The sequence below is a fragment of the Lactuca virosa genome, chromosome 1 (assembly GCF_052849685.1).
Source record: "Lactuca virosa cultivar CGN04683 chromosome 1, Lactuca_virosa_CGN04683_v6, whole genome shotgun sequence".
NCBI classification, from domain to species: domain Eukaryota; kingdom Viridiplantae; phylum Streptophyta; class Magnoliopsida; order Asterales; family Asteraceae; genus Lactuca; species Lactuca virosa.
This window is the reverse complement of record NC_136426.1, coordinates 140,833,528-140,854,307: the sequence shown is the minus strand read 5'-3', so window position 1 is coordinate 140,854,307 and position 20,780 is coordinate 140,833,528. Positions and strand designations below refer to the sequence as shown.

Here is a 20,780-nt window from a genome sequence, read left to right as displayed (position 1 = left end):
TTGGCTCTGCTGCTTCACCTCCGCTTAGACCAACGGTAGATAATTGCTTTGATGGGTTCCGATTTTGATTGTTCTTTACAAAGATGGAGGCGATGATGAAATTTGTTTGTGAAAACAGTTTGCACCGGCAACCATGGGTGAACTTGAAGGCCGTATTTTGGCAAGTCAACTCGGAAGGCATATCCGATTGGAATATGCAACCGATGTTTGCAGCCATACCGTCTTTCATCCCCTTTTTCTGAGCCGCGTCTCATTGAAAATCACTGTTATGATTTCCGATTTTCAAATTTCTGGTGTTTCTTTGTTCGTGTTTGTCTGTACTTTTGGAGCAGGTTGGTTTGATTTCCCCCTGATTTCTAGGGTACATAGTCTTCTCTTCCTTCTTATCCCACTTTTCCCACCATTTAGTGGCGTTCCAGATTATGCAGGTTGTAAGTTAAAAGACGATGGTGTGGCCGGAGGGCAGCAATGGCGACTGACCAACTGATGGAGCTCGCCTCTTCTGGTTCTTCACTTCTGCATCTCCATTGGCTTTTTTTGAAGCTTTTAATGTAATAACCCTATTCTATCATATTCTTTCTTTTTTGTCTTTTTTTCTCAATAAGAGCCAATTAATTTCGGGTTAAATAATGTTTTTTTATTACATTTATGGATCGAGGACGCAGTGGCTAAGTAGAAGATAAAAACCTTGAATGGAAATAACTTTGTGTCTCTTTCAATCATAGGGTTATCTCGACCACCATTGCCCAGGTAACAAGTATTATAATGTGGAGGTTTTCGACAATTTTAATTCCTATTGAAGAAAATCATGGAACCAACATAACAGTCGGTGTGCGATTGAGGCAAGTAATTGTTCAATAGAGGCGAAATTGATGGTCTATTTTGCCCTACTGTGGAGTTTTGATCATGCCTACGACCTGTTTGATGAAATGTTTCAACTAATAACGCTCCATTTAGCAGATGTAAGTAGGTTCTTGATTTTCAATGTTATGGGATGGGAGGTAAGTTTGACATATTTCAGTCGATTATAGTATTCTTTTAGTTACTCACCATTTTCCCTTTTTGATTTTTATACAGAATGATGAGATGTTGAATTAATCTCATGGAGGTAGGAATTTGAATTTGTGATTTCTCATTTGTATTTATTATCTTTTATTGATTGTGATTATATTCAACGTGTATTTGGTTGGCTTGTGAGTCAGGGATGTATATGAATATGACCCTTTTACCCTTTGACTCATTTTACAGGTTTTGAAAGTTCTTTCAGCTTCTCCATCAACCTATTCTATTAACCCAAAGTCCAAGTTGTTAACTCTACCTTTTGTTTTTTTGACACCCATGTTTTCATCTTCACCGCCTTTGACCTCGCCTCTTTCTTCTTATCTCAATTTGCTTCCAGTTTCATCAGAGTTGTGTTTGTCGATGACCAATTGCACACGCCTTGGAGGAGCGATGGGCGTTCTTTTACTTTATCAGGCGGATTGAAAAGCGGTAAAGGGATCTGGACTCTAAGACACAAATATATTTTTGGGAGAAGAAGACGAACATGGATTAGAGGGAGAAAGCTGGAAGGAGACGGAGAATTGGTGCGAAGAAGAATCTTATCAGAAGTGGTTCAGTTGATGTTGTTGTGGTAGAGAGTGTAAGTAAGGTCTCTATTTTTATAAATACAAATTTTACCCAAAAAAAGAATATTTTTTTAAACTTATGGGTTTGTTATGTAACATCAGGTTGCTGCCCTTGTGCCTAAATGTGAAGTTGATGGTGAAATGGGTGATGCACACATGGCAATGCGAGGTAGACTTATGAGTCAGGCACTTCGTAAATTAAGCCATTCATTATCTACATCACAAACTATTTTGATCTTCATTAATCAGGTACCAAAAAGTATATAAATTTTACCTGTTAGAGATAAAATATAGTCTGAATCAAGTAATTTTCAAATTTGACTTAGGTAAGGTCAATGCTAGCTACTTTTGGATCTGGTGCACCCTCTGAAGTGACCTATTTGCCCTTCTTCTTTCTTTGTCCCATTTGATGAATGTTGTGAAATTTGTTTTTTGGAATGTACGGGTAAAATGGTCATTTATGTGTTGTACACAGACATTAGGAAGTCAAGTTCTGGTGAAGATTATGAAGAATAAGCTTGCACCACCTTATAGAACTGCTCAATTTGAGCTTGAATTTGGGAAGGGTATATGTCGTGAGTCAAAGCTTAGTGTTAATGTTGGGCTAGCCAATTGAAGTACTGCAAAAGTTGGAATAAACATGGGAAAATTAAAATTAAATGATAAATCGCCATTTTCTTTATAATAGCATATAAATTGCGACAAATAAAGTTAAAATATATAACATGTACTGTTGAATATATTTATTACCTTCTTAAATCATATGTTTACAATATCTTATAAACGGTCATTGGTTAATTAATTATGTTACGTAATATATTATGATTTATATATATATTTTTAATTAAGTTAGTTAAATAACATTTATGATATTAAACTTAATATTCTTTTCAAAATCTCTTTATATATTAAATTTTTATAAATGTATGTATTACTTTATTCCAAATTTATACTTTAAGAGCTGTAATAGGGCTATAATAAATGGACCTCTTTTCCAACCGAGATATTATACGACTGATTTAGTGATTTAAGTATGTATAAATTCCAGATTTTGTTGTGTAATGATTTGGGTGTTTGCATTTTTTAGGTTTTGTTGGTCTGTTTTCGATTAACTCAAAGAAAGACAAGATGGGTATTATGTAGTTGTTGGAGGAATTACTCCAACACCTCTTCGAGAAGGCAAGTCTACTACCAATGTTTGTAAACAATTTCAGTATTTTTTTAATTCATGACATTTTTGTACTTTTCTAATTATTTCAATTTCCAATAGAAAGCAGCGTTAACATCAAGAATCATTAGGAAAACCAAATTTGGATCGCAGTTGAAACTATAAAATAACAGAAATACCCTTGCTACAACATCATTAACCTATACATTCAAGAACACTTTAAAAGCCTTTTATTTCTTCTCCTTTTGATCTTCTTATTCCAACAAAAACCTTCCCATCAGATGTTAAGTTGATCAAAATAGTAATATCCTTCTTTAAACCACAAAAGACCAAATTGCCCTTTACCAATTTTACTGCGCCAATCCCATGTAAAACCAAGCCACAATCTTATACTTTCATGTCTAGCATTATTTTTAGCCTCAAGAAAAATCAACATAAAATCACAGATCATAAGACACAAATAGACCAAAATGCCCCTGTTTTCTTATCCTGCACATCTTTTGCTAATGTACTTGTCTGATGTGATCATCTTTTGCTAATATAATCCTCGCTATGTAACCGATTTCAACCTTCGTTTCATATATGTAATGCCATTTCATCAATATTACTTTTAAGGTATCTTAGAACTCATAATTCTTGAATTTTGTTCTTATTAAGCCCTAAATTGATTTGGCATTTCGATTTGCTGTTGACTGCGATGGAATGTTGGCAAATATGGTGTGTATCTTATCTCCTTATTTCACAGTTTCAAGTTTTAGGGTTCACTTATAGATTGAAACATGTGAAAGTTTATATATAAATTACTGTAGCTTATGAATCATGATTCAAGAATCAATCTTTTTTACCTTCTGTTAACTTCTGATAGTTTAGATGATCATATTATTTTCTGAATATGTGTATGCAATTTTGTTTTTGTCAGCTGAAATCATAATTTAAGGCTTTGATGATTGGTATGAACTTACATAAATTACTTCAGTATAGTTGTGGTAGATGGGTTTTCATTTCCCATCTCTTAAATCAAAGATTACTAATTACATAATAATCAGTAATTGGCAATGGATATGAGAAATGTTCATGCTTGATCTTACAGGTTGTGGCAAGATTCTGAGAACAGAACATTATTATCTAATTTGCTCATTAAGAATTCTTCCCAGGTATGTTCTTATAACATACGACTCTTGATAATTCAAAACGAATTGACATAATTTATTAAAAAAGATACCTTAATTACCTTCTATCGTTATTTTTTCTATGTTTCTGTGTTTTTTAAAAATTGCAAAGACCAAAGATTCTTACTGTTGAAGACAACCTAATGGTCGTAGGATGCAAGTAAATTTTGGGTCTTCCTATTTCTCTTTTGCATTATGTTGACCATGGGTGAACTTAAAGGCCGTATTTTGGCAAGGCAACTCGAAAGGCATATCCGATTGGAATATGCAACCGGTGTTTGCAGCCATACCGTCTTTCATCCCCTTTTCCCGAGCCTCGTCTCATTGAAAATCACTCTTATGATTTCCGATTTTTAAATTTCTGGTGTTTCTTTGTTCGTGCTTGTCTGTACTTTTAGAGCAGGATGGTTTGATTTCCCCCTGATTTCTAGGGAACATAGTTCTAAGTTCTTAATTACCGATTGAGTTATGTAAATTCTATGCTACCACTTTCAATCTCATTTATTTATGGTGTTATTGCTACTCTGTTAAAGGTATGTTCCATTAAGTCCTATGCAAATCTGTCATGCATTTTAATTCCATCACCACAGCGCCAACGGCGCAATGATTCCATTCTAGTTTATATAGAAATCTATATAGTATCCACTCTAAGGTCCAATATAATAGAATTTGTTTATTTATATGTGTATAACACTGATATGGCATCTAAGTCATTTTTTTATTTACATGGTAATTATAATAGAAATAAATAAAAATATAATAATTTTTTCTTAATTTATAAAATAATACCAAATAAAAATAATAATTCGGATGGTATATATCATCATATGAACACAAATGTAGAACTTATATCATGTTGGATTTCATAGTCAACATCATTTATTATGATTAATGATATTTTTCTTGATTGAAAGATATTCTAATGGTGTAATGATAAGTTAAATAATATAATCTACTGAGTACAAACAGAACCTTACAAAAAAATTCTTAATTATAAATATAAACTGATATCTCTTTATTTGAATATGAAAATGTTTTTTACCCATTATGTATAGATAAACTACTTAAATGGATAATGATATATTTCTAAACAATATATATATATATATATATATATATATATATATATATATATATATATATATATTAATTGTGATACCCATATACTACATGAGTTAATTTAAAAAAACAATTAAATATAAATGTCTAAATATTTGAGAACTTTGAATTTATAAAAAAATAAAAAAAAATAATTAATTACTATAAAGGAAATGTTTATTATCTTCTAAATTTAAACAAATAATTTAAATAAATAAACGAAAAAACTAGATACATATTAATATTTCTAAAAATGTAAAAAATATGTATTTATACTTCTAGAAACTATATCTATAAAATATGTATTCATAATTCTAATTTTTTTTTTTACGTTTTAAATGGTATAACTATGCACAAAACCCATATATATATATATATATATATATATATATATATATATATATATACACACACACACATACACATACACACACGCTTAAAGAAATAGCGTTAAAAAAAACGTAAATACAATATTTAATTTAACATTAAATACGATTTTTCTACATGAATACGTATAATATGAAAAAAAAAGTTAGGGTAAAAGCGTATAAAATTTATAAACTTAGGGGTAAAACGTAAAAAAACTATAAACTTTAGTATTTTTTCTTTTTGAAGTTAATATAATGGTAACCTGAAAAACCTGTTATCACCGGTAAAAATGGTAAAATCGAACATTTTTTTTTTGAAAATATGAGGGTAAAAACGGAAAATAAAGTTCAACTTTGCACAAAACCGACAAAACCTAAGAATTTGAGGGTTTTTATGACATTAACTATATATATATATATATATATATATATATATATATATATATATATATATATATATATAATAAGGTAAGTTCAAATGTTTTTCACATCTATCGTGTGTTAGAATGCACCAATAAGAATTTAGTAAAAATTATATGTATATTAAATGATATCCATACTTATAAATCATTTTTATGAAAACTAATTAAATTCGTCATTAATGTCAACAATAATATTCTTTCATAATGAATTCGTATGTAGAAGAATGAAAGTGTATTCTAGCAGAATGAGAGTGTAATATACTAGAATACACTCTCATTCTTCATATTCCATACAACTTTATTGTATTTTAAGTGAGTGAGTCGTGAAACAAACAACAAACCCATACATAAAACCTAGGTACGAATTCATTCTGAAAGAATGTTATTGCTGACATTAATGACGAATTTAATTAGTTTCCATAAAAACAGAATTTTTATTATGGATATCATTTAATATACATACAATTATGGAAATCATTTAATATCTATCTTTATTTAATTAAATAATTATTTAATTTTACTAAATTTCTATTGGTGCATTGTGGCACACAATAAATGTAAGAAACACATTAACCTAGCCCTATATATATATATATATATATATATATATATATATATATATATATATATATATATATATAGGCTTAGGTTATTATATTTTAACTAATTATGTATTATTGTATGCATCAATGTAAGCCAATCATTTTTATTATTTTAAGAAAGTAATTTACCTATATTATTAAATAAAAGAAAAATAGAATAATATCATTTAATTAAAAGAAGGGTAATATTGTATATTTGCATTGCCTTAAAATTAGGAAACCCAAATTTAAAAAAAGAAATTTACAGATTTTAATGGATCTTTGATTATGTTAATTTTTGAATTTTGATTTTTTTTAAACTAATTTAGTTTAAATAATTCTAACATAATTTTTAATCATACCCGGTTTTATTCTGACAGAATGACATTCTTTTTATAATGATATTTTATGAAAATGCAAGCCATAAACTAATAAAGAGTCTTACTTCTCGCAGAATAAACAAATTTTTAGATACAAGTTAAATTTTTTCTATCACGTCCTTGAAAAAATAAAAAAACTTTATATTTTATTCTATAATAATGAAACACTCCCTAATAACAAACAAATATAATATGTACATTATTTTATTGGAATATACTATTACATATGATGGTATATCAGATGCATACCCGAAATGACGAGCGAATGCAATGACAGCCTTCCGATCTTTCCATAAATTAGAAATCAAAATCGAATTCCCGTTCAAATCAAACACCTCTACTCTCTCCAACAAACTGCCCGTTTCTTCACTGATTCCAATCGAAGTTTCAGCAGTTCCTGCGCCATTAATCTGCCAAATTACATAACTTGCGGATTAGTGTGTGTATTACGATGGAGAAGAATAAAACTTGCCGGTGGAGCTGGAGACGACGGCGGAGACAGGGCGGCGAGTATGTGGTGAAGAAGCGAGTATGTTGAGAGGGTAATCTCCATTTTCTGTGGTGGGTATGGGATTTAAAGACGGACCCTGCTCCCTTACGCTGTGCTTTGATAACACGACCCATTTCTAAATTAAAGGGATATTAACTGATATTCCTAAATTAAAGGGATATTAATTGATTTATATATTTACCATAATTAATTAAATGTAAGATTACATATTTACCATTTTGAAATGATTGACCTACATTGATGCATACAATAACACAATACTTAGTTTTAACGCCTGAACTTAGCGCTATATATATATATATATATATATATATATATATATATATATATATATATATATATACACACATAAAGTATTATAGTTTCCATTCGACGTGGCAATCGGATCGTGTCGTGCGGTTCGTGTCATGTCGAAACAATAAACGAATTGAAAGTGTTTGACCCTAACCCAACATGTTTAATTTACGTGTCGAGTTCGTATCGGATTTTGTGTTAGGGTATACCATAAAATATGTTGTGTCATGTGACGTTGAAACACTAAATATGTTGAAAGCGTAGGAGTTAGGTAGACGAAAAGGCAAAGGTGATTGTTGGAAGGCAGAATAGATTGCAAGCTGAAAGGGACTGTATATTTTGGGAGATAACGAAAACTTGAAAATGATGTTTTGATCTAGACGGTTAAATCTTTACCACATTACAAAATAACTCAATCAAAAGGTTTTTTTCATTTGAATCTTTCTAGTTTATTTTAAAGAATTCAAAAAAAGTGCGTATAAATAAAAGACGTCATTTTCGAGTCGTATTCGTGTTGAAATTCTCAACCCTGACTTTTCCTGTTTAATTTCCATGTCATGTCGTGTCATTTTAACCCGTTTATCTAAACGGGTTGAAATATCTTACCCAAACCCGTTTATTTCGTGTTGAGTTCGTGTCAGGTTCAGACACGGACACAAGATTTCATAGTTGGGGTGTCACGGGAAATTTTAATAATGTCATTATAGTAGAAAAAAATCAAAATTTTTTGCGCTACATCCGAAAAAACAGATGTTGGTGCCACTACGGATACCATAGTAAAACCACCACTAATAGGGGTTTGGTGTCGTGTTAGATTTTGTCACCTCTAATTTCCATAAACATATATGCCCATTGTTTCATGTTAGTTGTGCATTGGAAAAAAAAAATGGACACGCTTTTAGGTACTTTACCCACACGACACTTATACTAATTAATGACTATATTTTGTGGTTGTGGATAAATACTATTGTGATCTCATTTTTCTTCCTCAAACCTAGAATCATGGAGGTGAGCAATGACCCCATTGCAATGGCAACGGTGGCACCTCTTGCACCCGTAACGAGTGAACGACCAATTCGGGATGATCTTGAGACCTCCATTCCCAAACCTTGTAAGTTCTTCTAACTTAATGATTGATGAATCAATGTTAATTTCTCTATATAGCTAGACTAATTTAAATTGTGTTCTTTAAAAGACCTGGCTAGAGCTTTTGTTGCACCTGATATGGAACATCCTGATGGCACACCAGATCACAACCCTCGTGGCATGAGCGTGCTCCAGCAACATGCCTCCTTCTTCGATCTTGATAACGATGGCATTGTTTATCCTTGGGAGACTTACAAAGGTGAATCCCCAAACTAAACAAACAGCTCTTTTTTACTTCTTAATCGTTTGATTTCGTATTCGTTATGTAATAAAAAGCTAGTCGATTAGTATAGAAAAATAGAGGCCCTACGCGGCTACCTACCATCAATTTTTTTTATCAGTTAATAACTTTTTTTTGTTAATTTTGATGAGCAACTAATTATCTTGTAGGTGCACTCTGCCGTCCAATTTGATTGATTAATAAAATTGTTTAGAATTATTATAATATAAAATTATAATAAATGTTTTTTTGACACACAGGTTATTATTATTATTATTATTATTATTATTATTATTATTATATATATATATTAAAGTTATGAAAAATTCTAACAGTAAAGTTGCACCTTTTTTGTCATTTTTGGTCCTCCAACTTACAACATTGACCCTTCATCTTTATGCTTTTGTTCACAAACAACCCTTTCACTTTGGTTTGAATTTTTCATAACCCTCGTCTTTTATTACATATTATTAGTATTTATTCTTTTGGCAGAAATGGTCCCTCATCATTATTATTATTATTGTTAGACAAAATTACACGATTGGTCCTTGTGGTTTACCAGATTTAACATTCTCTTTTTGGTTTTAAATTAATATTTTATTTATTAGAAAATACACACCCAATACCATAAACCCACCCACCATCTGTCATCACCACCACCACCACCACCACCACCACCACCGCCAAAATTACATAAATGGTCCATATGGTTTACCCATGGTGACAAATTCAGTCCCTACTACCTGAAAAGACCAAATTACCCTCACATTAACGGACAAAAAGCAACCAACATGCTACTTTACTTTACAAAGCAATACCTTCCGACCCCGGCAACGCCGAGAATCTTTTCTAGTTATTATTATTATTATTATTATTATTATTATTATTATTATTATTATTAAAACTATTATTATTATTAGTATTATTTTTAAATCTAACGATCCTCTCAATCTTATAGGGTTTCGAGTGCTTGGGTTCAACATATTGTTCTCTCTTCTCAATGCGATCTTAATTAATTTGCTATTTAGTTACCCATCTCTCCCGGTAAGTTAAAATCTAATAAAATACATTATTTATAGAGTAAATTACAGTTTTGGTCCCTGTAGTTTGGTTAGATTCGTATTCTTAGTCCAATCTTTGGAATTTAACATTATGCATCCCTATGGTTTAAAGAAATTGGACTGGACATAGTCCATTTAAAAATACCATTTTATCCTTACTTTTATATTTTTGTTTTTCTTTTATATATATATATATATATATATATATATATATATATATATATATATATATATACACACACACACAATTTTTGTATTGTTTATTATCCCGTTCGAACACAACATCCATATCGTAAATGAATATTTTTTTGATAGTGAATACTATTGATTAGATTACAATGAAAACAATATATTAACAATTATTTTTTATTTTACTTTGTTTGTTAATCGTTAATCGAACTTTAGGCATGACCGGACATAGAGCACATGGTAGTATGAACAATCTTTCAGATTTTTTGGTGTAATGTTTTTTGGGAAAAATTTCGGTTTAGTGTAAATTTTTTATCAATACAAACCCTAACTAATGTAACCCCTCTCTCTTTGTTTTGGGTTATTAATAAATTTATGGTTGTGTGTTTGAGATATTCATTAAAGTTTGAAGTTAATCATAACTAGAAACTACCCTTTGTATATATTGCAGGGTTACATACCATCTCTTTTGTTTCCAATTTACATATCCAACATTCATAAATGCAAGCATTCAAGTGATTCTGGGACGTATGACACAGAAGGAAGGTACTTTATTTACTAATAAACTCCTATACATAAACATAAATTTGTACTATTTTATATTTTGAAGAGATCATATATGAAAGTTGAAATTTGAAACTTCCAATCAAATCTGAATATGCAAAATTAGTTACTAGTATGTCAAGCATAATACATATTATGTATCAAACATTAATAGTGATTCTTATATAAAAGATAATGTAAACATTGGTATCTTAGAATTTGATCTTTTGTCACTCATGCCACCTATACTCTCATACACTCGGAATTATATAAATATCATGTTAATGCCATGTCATTTGTATAACTGTAATGACTAAATATTAATTATGAAATAATATTATCTTTTTACTAATTTGTATAACAAAATGATCCTTAACACTAATTATGTGTATCAGTGTATATATTTAAATCGACTAAAATATTACAGATAAGATTTTGTATATTTTATATTTAAAAAGATAGTTCCATAGTCCATGTAAAAGTTACTTTATTATATAAATTAAAAAGAATAAAACTATTGTACTATAAAAATATAAAGTTATGAAATCTTATATGAAACATCCGATTATCGGACAGAAATGGCCGAAGGCCCAAACCTGATAAGTCTGATATAATTACATGAACACCCTGTTTTTAATTTTTCTTAAGAGAGAAAATGAGGAAACGACATGATTGAAAGTGAAAAAAGTGTTTTTATGGTTTTTTATAGGATACAAATGAAAGGGAAAAAGAATGCTTTTACCCTTGGCCCTTTATTGCTGATAGATTCTTTCAAATGTAAAAATGTTATTTTACAGTTATATTTCTTCCACTCCTCTTAAACTCAAAAACACATATATCACATCCCTTTTCTCCTTCCATATTCACCCGTTTCTCTTCCTTCATTTTCCTTCTTCCTCTTTAATTTTTACACTTGGGAACAAGGTATAATTAACAGAGATTTTTTTTTAATGATTGAACTTTATGCACAATACAATATCAACATTGCAATTAATTTCATTTTTCAGGTATCTTCCAGTTAATTTTGAAAATATATTTAGCAAATACAGCAAAACAAAGCCCGATAAACTAACATTGAAGGAGCTATGGAACTTGACGGATGGAAATCATGTTACATTTGGCACGATCGGATGGTTTGTGCTACATATATTACAAACAAATTCTTTTTGCATAATTTAATCCGATTGCTAATTGAATAAGTTTAATCAACTACAGGATTATAAACAAGGTAGAATGGGGAACTGCATACCTTCTTGCTAAAGATGATGAAGGTTACCTATCAAAAGAAGCCATTAGAGGTATCTTTGATGGCAGTTTATTCGATAAAATGGCCAAGAAGAATTCAGTTGAGGGTAAAAAGATGCGTTGATAATGATCCATATGGCTATAGATAGACATAATGTGTGATTATTATAATTAGAAGAATAAAATATTTGAACATGATGATAAAGAGAGATGTATTGATTTATGGATGCAGTTTATCTATATTATTTATAATAATGTATCATCGTAATGTAATCATTTTGGAACTACAACACATACACGCATGTATATCCATACCTAAATCTCTTAGTTTTCTACACTCGTTCTTCCAAATCTCTTAGCTTTGTACACTTCACATAATAATTAATTTATGTGAAAATGTGGCCACATAAGGGTTTCCTTATAAAAAATTCAGACTATGTGTTGAATCTTATGCTTCATGGCTTCATAGAAGGCTTTTCAAGTTCTTTATTGCTTTTGACACAAATATAGCCAAATTGACGTGAAATAGAACTAACAATAATTAAGAGAACTTTTCGGTGATGCGATGAAGCTAGCAATTAAAGATACATCACTAGGTTCTTATTACAGGATACATTTCTATGTATTACGTGTTGAATTCAGACTTGATTTTTAAACAATCTGATAATTAGTATTATTAACTAATAACATATTAGTTAGTAATCTCAAACAAACCAGATGATAGATAATATTTATAATTAAATATCCAAATGTTTTAATATAAGCAAATGACTAACTATTAATATTGAGTATAAAACGTTGAGAAGTTACAAATAATAAATTCAATTATTATTAATATTGTTACCAAGTTTCATTTAGAAAACAAAATGATCTTTAACGATCGGATCTTATTATAAGAAACTACTTGTGAAACTCATGTATTACATGAGTTAATTTAAAAAAAAGTTAAATATAAATGTCAAAATATTTGAGAACTTTGAATTTATAAGAAAATAAGAAAAATAATGAATTATTATAATAGAAATGTTTTTTATTTTTTAAATTTAAATAAATAAAGAAATTAACGAGCTTTAATTTTGAAAATTTTAAAATTAAAAGGTAAGTTCATTAATAAAATTGATATTCATTTATTACTACATTTATTGCAATTATTACATGTGGAATTTAATAAAATAGAAAAAATCATAAAATGAAATGTGGAAAAAAAATTAATTCAAAATAATCACAAAATGAAATTTGACAAATTAAATGAGAATGTGACAAGTGTAAAAAAACATTCATTTATTAGAGAGGATGAGTAGAAGCAGAATGTCCTAATATTTGACGAATTTAAATACGAAACAATAAAATTAAAACCAACATTGCTATTTCGCATACTCATGTCATCGGCTAGGAGCACATGTGAGGGTCTAGCCCATCTCTTGATCCACTTGAAACTTTTGAATGTTTATCGAGAAAAAGCTTTTAAACCTATCTTTGGTTTCTTCTAGAGGCAACTTAGTCAACTTGCTATTATACTTCTATAATTTCCAACATTAAGAAAAACCAAATGGTATCATCTTTAAGGGGCTACATAACCAGTTTGTCGATTCTTGCACGACTATTGTGCCAAGCTTTCTACTTTATGACAAGCTACACAACCACAATTTTTTGATGGTTCATACTTTGTTGTGGGGTTTCATGACTTTGTACTTGATAACTTAATGAGTAAATCAATCATTGTCATTTGTATTAACTGGACCATACTTTCTTATTGTACTTGATCAAGAAATCAATTATTGTCCTACGTATTAATTGCACAATACTTTCTTATGAGTTCATATGTTTAAATGCCAACTTCAATAATTTCTAGGGGTGTGTATTGTTTGGCTAAACCAAATCATCGGTCAAACAAAAGCATGTTAGAATGTATGGAAATTCATTAATAATACAATCGGTTTGGAACTTCTAACTTTTGAATAGTCTCTTGTTCGTTTATATCGTCATTCACAACATCATATCTTAGTAGGAGCCCAGGAGCATAACCAATGTTACTCTTCAATTTTTTTTGGCGCATTGTAAATTTTTGATAAATTTTATGGCATAATGATTTTTTTCTAAATGCTATCCATAAAATTACATGTTTTACTTCTAATATTTTGCTCTGGGTCCGCCGTTAGTTCAAATTCATTTATTATTATGGGAAAATGAGTTGGGAAGGTAATTAACTTTTCAGTAAATTCACATTTGGGTAACTATTTTTTTTTGTACACATCTAGGCAACAAACTTGTTGAAAGTGTTTACATATGACCATTATGACCGGCTGTAGCAGGTTACATCCTAGATGTGAACACTTTCAACAAGTTCGTTACCTAGATGTGTACAAAAAAAATAGTTACCCAAATATGAACAAAACGAAAAGTAAGAGTAAATTACACGAATGGTCCCTGTGGTTTGGGAGAATTTGTGTTTTTGGTCCTTAACTTATTTTTTTTAACTCGGATGGTCCCTACTGTTTATTTTTGTTGCACATTTGGTCCTTGTCTTACCTAAAAAGACTACTATGCCCTTATTAATTTATTTTTTAATTAATTATTTATTTATATATATATTTATTTTTTATATATTTAAAAAATTAATAGACCTCACATATTTGTATCTCCTCATCTTTAGTGCTCAATATCATTTGATTTAATAGTTGACCCAGCCCCTTGTTGTTTGAAAAACCCCTCCACTTCAATTGGTATTTTTTTTCACGAAAAGCAGATATTAGATAACAAATCTAGTGTTTCACTAAGATTTCGAATAGTGGTCCCGAATTCAAGTTGATTCTATTTTTCCTCTTCCTCAGAGAAAGACGATCAAACAATTCTCAATCATGGTCCTTGCAGATCGGATCATCCCTATAATATACATTGTCTCATCATCTTTAGTGGGTGAGGAGATACAAATATGTGAGGTCTATTAATTTTTTTTAAATATATAAAAAATAAATAAATAAATAAGAAAACTAATTAAAAAATAAATTAATAAGGGCATAATAGTCTTTTTAGGTAAGACAGTGACCAAACGCGCAACAAAAATAAACAGTAAGGACCATCCAAGTTAAAAAACTAAGTTAGGGACCAAAAACACAAATCCCCCCAAACCATAGGGACTATTTGTGTAATTTACTCTTACAAATATGGCAACAGGCTTCTCAATGTAGTTCAAGCTCTCGTCCACCTGGATATCACCCAACGAGACAACCGCAGCCTCGTCTGTGACACACTTCCGAAGTTGCGACACATGGAATGTGTTGTGAATCTGGCTAAGCTCCTCTGGCAGATCCAAGCGATATGCCACCTTGCCCACCCGGGCCGTGATCCTGAACAGGCCTATATACCGAGGCCCCAGCTTGCCCCTCTTCCGAAACCTGATGATCCCTTTCCATGGCGACACCTTCAGCAACACGAAATCCCCCACCTGAAACTCAAGATCTGATCGCTGTCGGTCGGCATAGCTTTTCTGACGGCTTTGTGTGACCTGCAACCGGTCGCGCACCTGCTGAATCAATCTGGTGGTCTTGAGCACTACCTCAGTGCTCCCCCATGACTCGGTGCCTAACCTCATTCCAACAAACCGGGGTCCTACACCTCCGACCATATAACATCTCAAACGGGGCTCGATCGATACTGGCATGATAACTGTTATTGTACGAAAACTCTGCTAGCGGGAGATACATATCCCAACTCCCTCCAAAATCCAACACGCATGCCCGCAGCATATCCTCCAATGTTTGGATCGTTCTCTCACTCTGACCGTCGGTCTGGGGGTGGTACGCCGTGCTAAAATGTAGCTGAGTACCCAGCTCCTCGTGGAATTTCTTCCAGAACTTGGATGTGAATCGAACATCACGATCAGAGACTACCGACACAGGAACCCCATGTCTAGCCACCACCTCACGCACGTAAATATCTGCCAACTTCTCTACGGATATACTTTCTGGTATCGGAATGAAATGGGCACTCTTCGTCAGTCTATCCACAATCACCCATATGGCATCCACACCCCTCGCCGTCCTTGGCAACTTCGTAATGAAGTCCATTGTGATCTCCTCCCATTTCCACATGGGAAAGGGTAGCGGCTGGACCTTACCATGAGACCGTTGGTGCTCGGCCTTGACCTTCCTACAAGTCAAGCACCGCTCTACAAACCAAGCAATTTCCCGCTTCATGCATGGCCACCAATAACTCAGCCTCAAGTCCCTATACATTTTCGTAGCTCCTGGATGTATTATGCGCTTTCTCTAATATCTTCTGTCTCACTCCCCCGGTCACCGGTACCCACACCCGGCCACACTGCGTCAAGAGACCATGAATATCCTTAACAAACAAAGGATATTGTCCTCGGATCCTCTCTACCTTCCAATTCTCTTTCTTCACTCCCTCAACCTGGGCCTCTTTGATCATCTCCAACAATGGAGAGATCACCGTCATCCTCAAACACACACTCCCAATCGGGGAACCAGCCGTCTTACGGCTCAAAGCGTCGGCCACTACGTTGGCCTTCCCTGGGTGGTATAGAATCTCGCAATCATAGTCCTTTAGCACGTCCAACCACCTTCTTTGTCGCATGTTGAGGTTCTGTTGGTCCATCAAATACTTCAAACTCTTGTGGTCGGTGTAAATGGTGCACCGCATTCCATACAAGTAATGCCTCCAAATCTTGAGGGCAAACACCACTGCCCCGAGTTCCAGATCGTGAGTAGGGCAATTTGCCTCATGCGGCTTCAACTGTCGCGAGGCATATGCTATCACCTGCCCTCTCTGCATCAGTACCGCACCTAACCCTAAAATCGATGCGTCACAGTACACCACCAAATCATCTAATCCCTCCAGTAGTACAAGGATCAGAGCCTTGCACAATCTCCGCCTCAAGGTCTCGAAGGCCAACTGCTGATCCGTACCCCACCGAAACGTTACATTCTTCTTGGTCAGACGGGTCAATGGCACAACAATCTTGGAGAAGTGCTGAATAAATCTCCAATAATAACCCACTAAACCTAAGAAGCTACGAATCTCTGATGCATTTTTCGGTTATTCCCACCGCATCACAGCCTCAACCTTGGCTGGATCAACTGAAATACCCTCCTGGTTGATGATATACCCCAAAAATTGTACCTCTCGCAGCCAAAAATCACACTTTGAGAACTTGGCATACAACTTTTCCGCCTTTAGGGTCTCCAGCACCTCCCTTAAGTGTTGTTCGTGCTGCTCCCTGGTCCTAGAATAGACCAGGATATCATCAATGAAAACGATCACCGACCGATCCAACATCGGTCTACACACCCTGTTCATAAGATCCATGAACGCTGCTGGGGCATTGGTGAGCCCAAAAGGCATCACTACAAACTCATAATGCCCATAGCGAGTCCTGAAAGCCGTCTTCGGTATATCCTTATCCCGAATCCTCATCTGATGGTATCCCGACCGAAGATCAATCTTGGAAAACCAAGACACACCCTGCAGCTAATCGAACAAATCATCGATCCTTGGCAACGGATAACGGTTCTTCACTGTTAGCTTGTTTATCTCCCTATAATCGATACACATCCTGTGGGATCCATCCTTCTTTTTCACGAAAAGAATTGGTGCTCCCCACGGGGAACTGCTCGGACGAATGAATCCTCGGTCTAACAGCTCCTGAAGCTGTGTAGATAACTCCTGCATCTTGGGTGGTGCCAACCGATATGGTGCATTTGCTGTCGGAGCGGCACCCGACACCAAATCGACGCGAAACTACACCTGCCTTTGCGGAGGCACTCCTGGTAACTCTTCGGGGAAAACATCCCGAAAGTCCTGGACAACCGACACGCTGCCTATATCTGTTGGGGTCTCAACTTTTGTATCTGAGATATAAACCAAAAACCCCATACATCCTTGCTGCAGAAATCTCCTATCCCTCGCAGCCGAACAGAGGGTCGGCCCTTGCGATTCCCTGTCACCATATATCGCTAGTTCTCCCCCACTTGGGGTCCGAACCCTCACCAACTGATGCTCACATTCGATCATGGACCCGTTGGCCCCCAACCAATCCATTCCGATAATCACTTTCAGCCCTCGCAATGGTATCGGGACTAAGTCGACATGAAATCTCTCACCTGATGGGTTTTGAGCATTCTAACACTCCTATGGTGTACATGCAATCCTAGAAACCTTGGATCTATGTTTTACTATGATACATGCAAATTTGATTTCCAAGGTTTACAACCTAACTAGCATGTTATGGGGTACTTGTAATACAAAACTTTAAGCAGAATAACATACCTTTCTTTTGTGGTTGATTGCTTGGAGTTTTAGAGCCTAGCACCAATAATGTGGATGCCTCAAGTGGTGTTACAAATCACCCAAAATAACTTGGAACTACTTGAGAGAATATGATGCTTGCTAAAATCGGCCCACCCTTGTTTCTCACACACCCTAGTGCCAATTCTAGAACCAATGACCTCTTTATATAGTATGGTGACTAGGGTTACACCCTAATAACCATGACTCTTCATTTACCTAGGAACCATGGGTTAAAATCTCCATGGACAATCCATGGGTTAAAAGCTCCATGGACTTCCATATACTCTTAGCCCATCCTAAATAAATCTTAGCCCAGTCCATATATATATATATATATATATATATATATATATATATATATATATATATATATATATATATATATATATATATATATATATATATATATATAAGAGTCCATATTTAATTAGCCTCTTTTGATCTTTAAATTAATTCCAAAATCAATTCTTGATCAACACTAATTAAATAATATGATTTTATATTAATATATTATAACTTATAATATATTAATAGATCATAAACATCTTATTCTCAAAAGTATTTCCATACAAATAGTTAGATGAAGTGCAACCCAAATGGACCATGTCGGGTCGGGTCAAGTTCATGCCAAATATGGTTACGGACTTAGACACCTTATCCAACATCACCATGCACATTCAGGACACAGTCCCGATACACCCTCGTAGCACTAACGGTGCGGTCATCCGTAATTTCCACCTCGAGCGGGGAATCCAAAGTTCCCGGCGCGTCCTGGAACTTCTTGCTAAGCGCAAGAGATACGAACGATCGGGTAGCACCCGAATCAAACAAGACATGAGCAGACATACCATTGACCAAAAGGTCCCTATACAAGCATATAGTAGACATAAGCGAAACAGATACCTAGAGTAGAGAAGAAAGAATACGTACCAGCCACAATGTCTGGCGCTGCACATGCCTCTTCGGTGGTCAGCTGAAATGCACGACTCTTCACTGATGGAGCTTCCGCCTTAGCAGGGCGACCATCTTTAATCCTCATTGTGGCGGGCTCGGGCACCGCCACTGCTCCCCCTCCTCCCTGCAACCTCGGACAGTCGGCCTTTTTATGGCCAATCTTGTTGCAGTGGAAACATATCAGGCCCTTCTTGGGGCAGTCCCTGCTTATGTGGCCCGGCTGACCACACGTACAACACACCGGTTTCGACCCCTGGAAAGCTCCCGCATGGGATCTCCCACACTTGGCACACCAGCCACAGCCCTTCTGGCCCTTACTAGATGTATCCGAGGTCTTAGGCTTCTTAGCCTGACCCCCTGCTGCCTGCACCTGCTCAGTTTTCCGCTTTGTGTGAGAATCCAACTCCATCTCACTCTCACGGGCCTTCTCCACCATCTCATTCAGGGTTTTCCACCCCGTAAAGCTCACAAACTCCCGAATATCATTTCTCAGCATGGAATGATATCGGGTCCGTCTCATCTCCTCATCGGTAGCATACTGAGGGATTAACAAAGCTCGTTCCCGAAACTTGGCCGTGATCTCCACCACAGTCTCGGTGGTCTGCTGCAAATCATGAAACTCTCGAACTAGTCGTTGCACCTCAATGGGTTGTGCAAACTCCAAATCAAATCGCCGAACAAACTCGACCCTTGTCATCTCAGCCACCCCGGCTGGTCCCACCTGTTTAGTAACCTCGCCCCACCAATCCCGGGCTCTGTCTCTCAGCATGCAAGAAGCAAACCCAACCTTTGCCACATCCGGGCAAGAACTTGTGCGCTGGGCGTTTTCGATATCCGCCACCCAGCGTCGGCTGACAATGGGGTCCCTGACCCCGAAAAACTTCGGCGCCCCACACGCCTTGAACTCCCGGAATAAGGGAGTTCGGGCTCCCAACTGGCCCGCAACAATCTCAGTCCTGAAAGATCTGAGTCTCTCCTCCATGATCTCCATTATGCCCTCCTTGACCGTCCCAAAAATCACTGGGGTAGCGTCAAGGATACACTTCGTAACCTCGGCTGCAATGATCTCGCACAGCCTCTCATCTATGCCGTCTGTAGTGTCACCCCATCCATTCCCGGATCCAGATCCTGATCCTAATCCTCCCGCTCCGAAACGTGTCACCACCATGCTGAACTGGAACGTCATAAATCATAACTATCAGGATTTCCATAAAACGGATCTCTCCACGCTGGTCCTCCTTGAAGTCGTCAGATCTAACATTGGTTTGGGTACAGGTCCTGTGCTTCCAGTAGTACGAGCCCAATACTACCTTCTACACCTACCTGTATCTTTCCCCAAAGCTCGACCTGATAACTCCAATTCGTCCCAAATAAACCGTATCCTACCAACCATCGCATAACACAAATCCTAGACTGTTCTAAGATTTTCTCTACCCACATCAAACAGACCCATCATAACAGGTTGCCTTTATGCATGAAAATTATACACAGAAG

The 20,780-nt window shown here is 34.7% G+C and overlaps 1 protein-coding gene across 1 annotated transcript; it reads left to right on the top strand.

The window, feature by feature from the left end:
- The first annotated feature begins 8,581 nt into the window (after nucleotides 1–8,581).
- LOC145106902 (putative peroxygenase 3) lies at nucleotides 8,582–12,313 on the top strand. Its single transcript, XM_079043825.1, has 6 exons — nucleotides 8,582–8,730; nucleotides 8,815–8,964; nucleotides 9,944–10,029; nucleotides 10,687–10,781; nucleotides 11,786–11,911; nucleotides 11,994–12,313. Exons 1-6 carry the CDS (start codon nucleotides 8,622–8,624, stop codon nucleotides 12,145–12,147), a joined length of 720 nt encoding a protein of 239 aa, XP_078899951.1. The 5' UTR covers nucleotides 8,582–8,621; the 3' UTR covers nucleotides 12,148–12,313.
- The last annotated feature ends 8,467 nt before the right edge of the window (nucleotides 12,314–20,780 follow it).

Bases quoted from the DNA above. Each gene is read 5' to 3' on its own strand.
- LOC145106902 (XM_079043825.1), top strand. From the start codon at position 8,622: ATGGAGGTGAGCAATGACCCCATTGCAATGGCAACGGTGGCACCTCTT. The intron at 8,965-9,943 runs GTGAATCCCCAA...TCAATCTTATAG, and splicing joins TCCTTGGGAGACTTACAAAG to GGTTTCGAGTGCTTGGGTTC. The intron at 10,030-10,686 runs GTAAGTTAAAAT...TATATATTGCAG, and splicing joins TTAGTTACCCATCTCTCCCG to GGTTACATACCATCTCTTTT.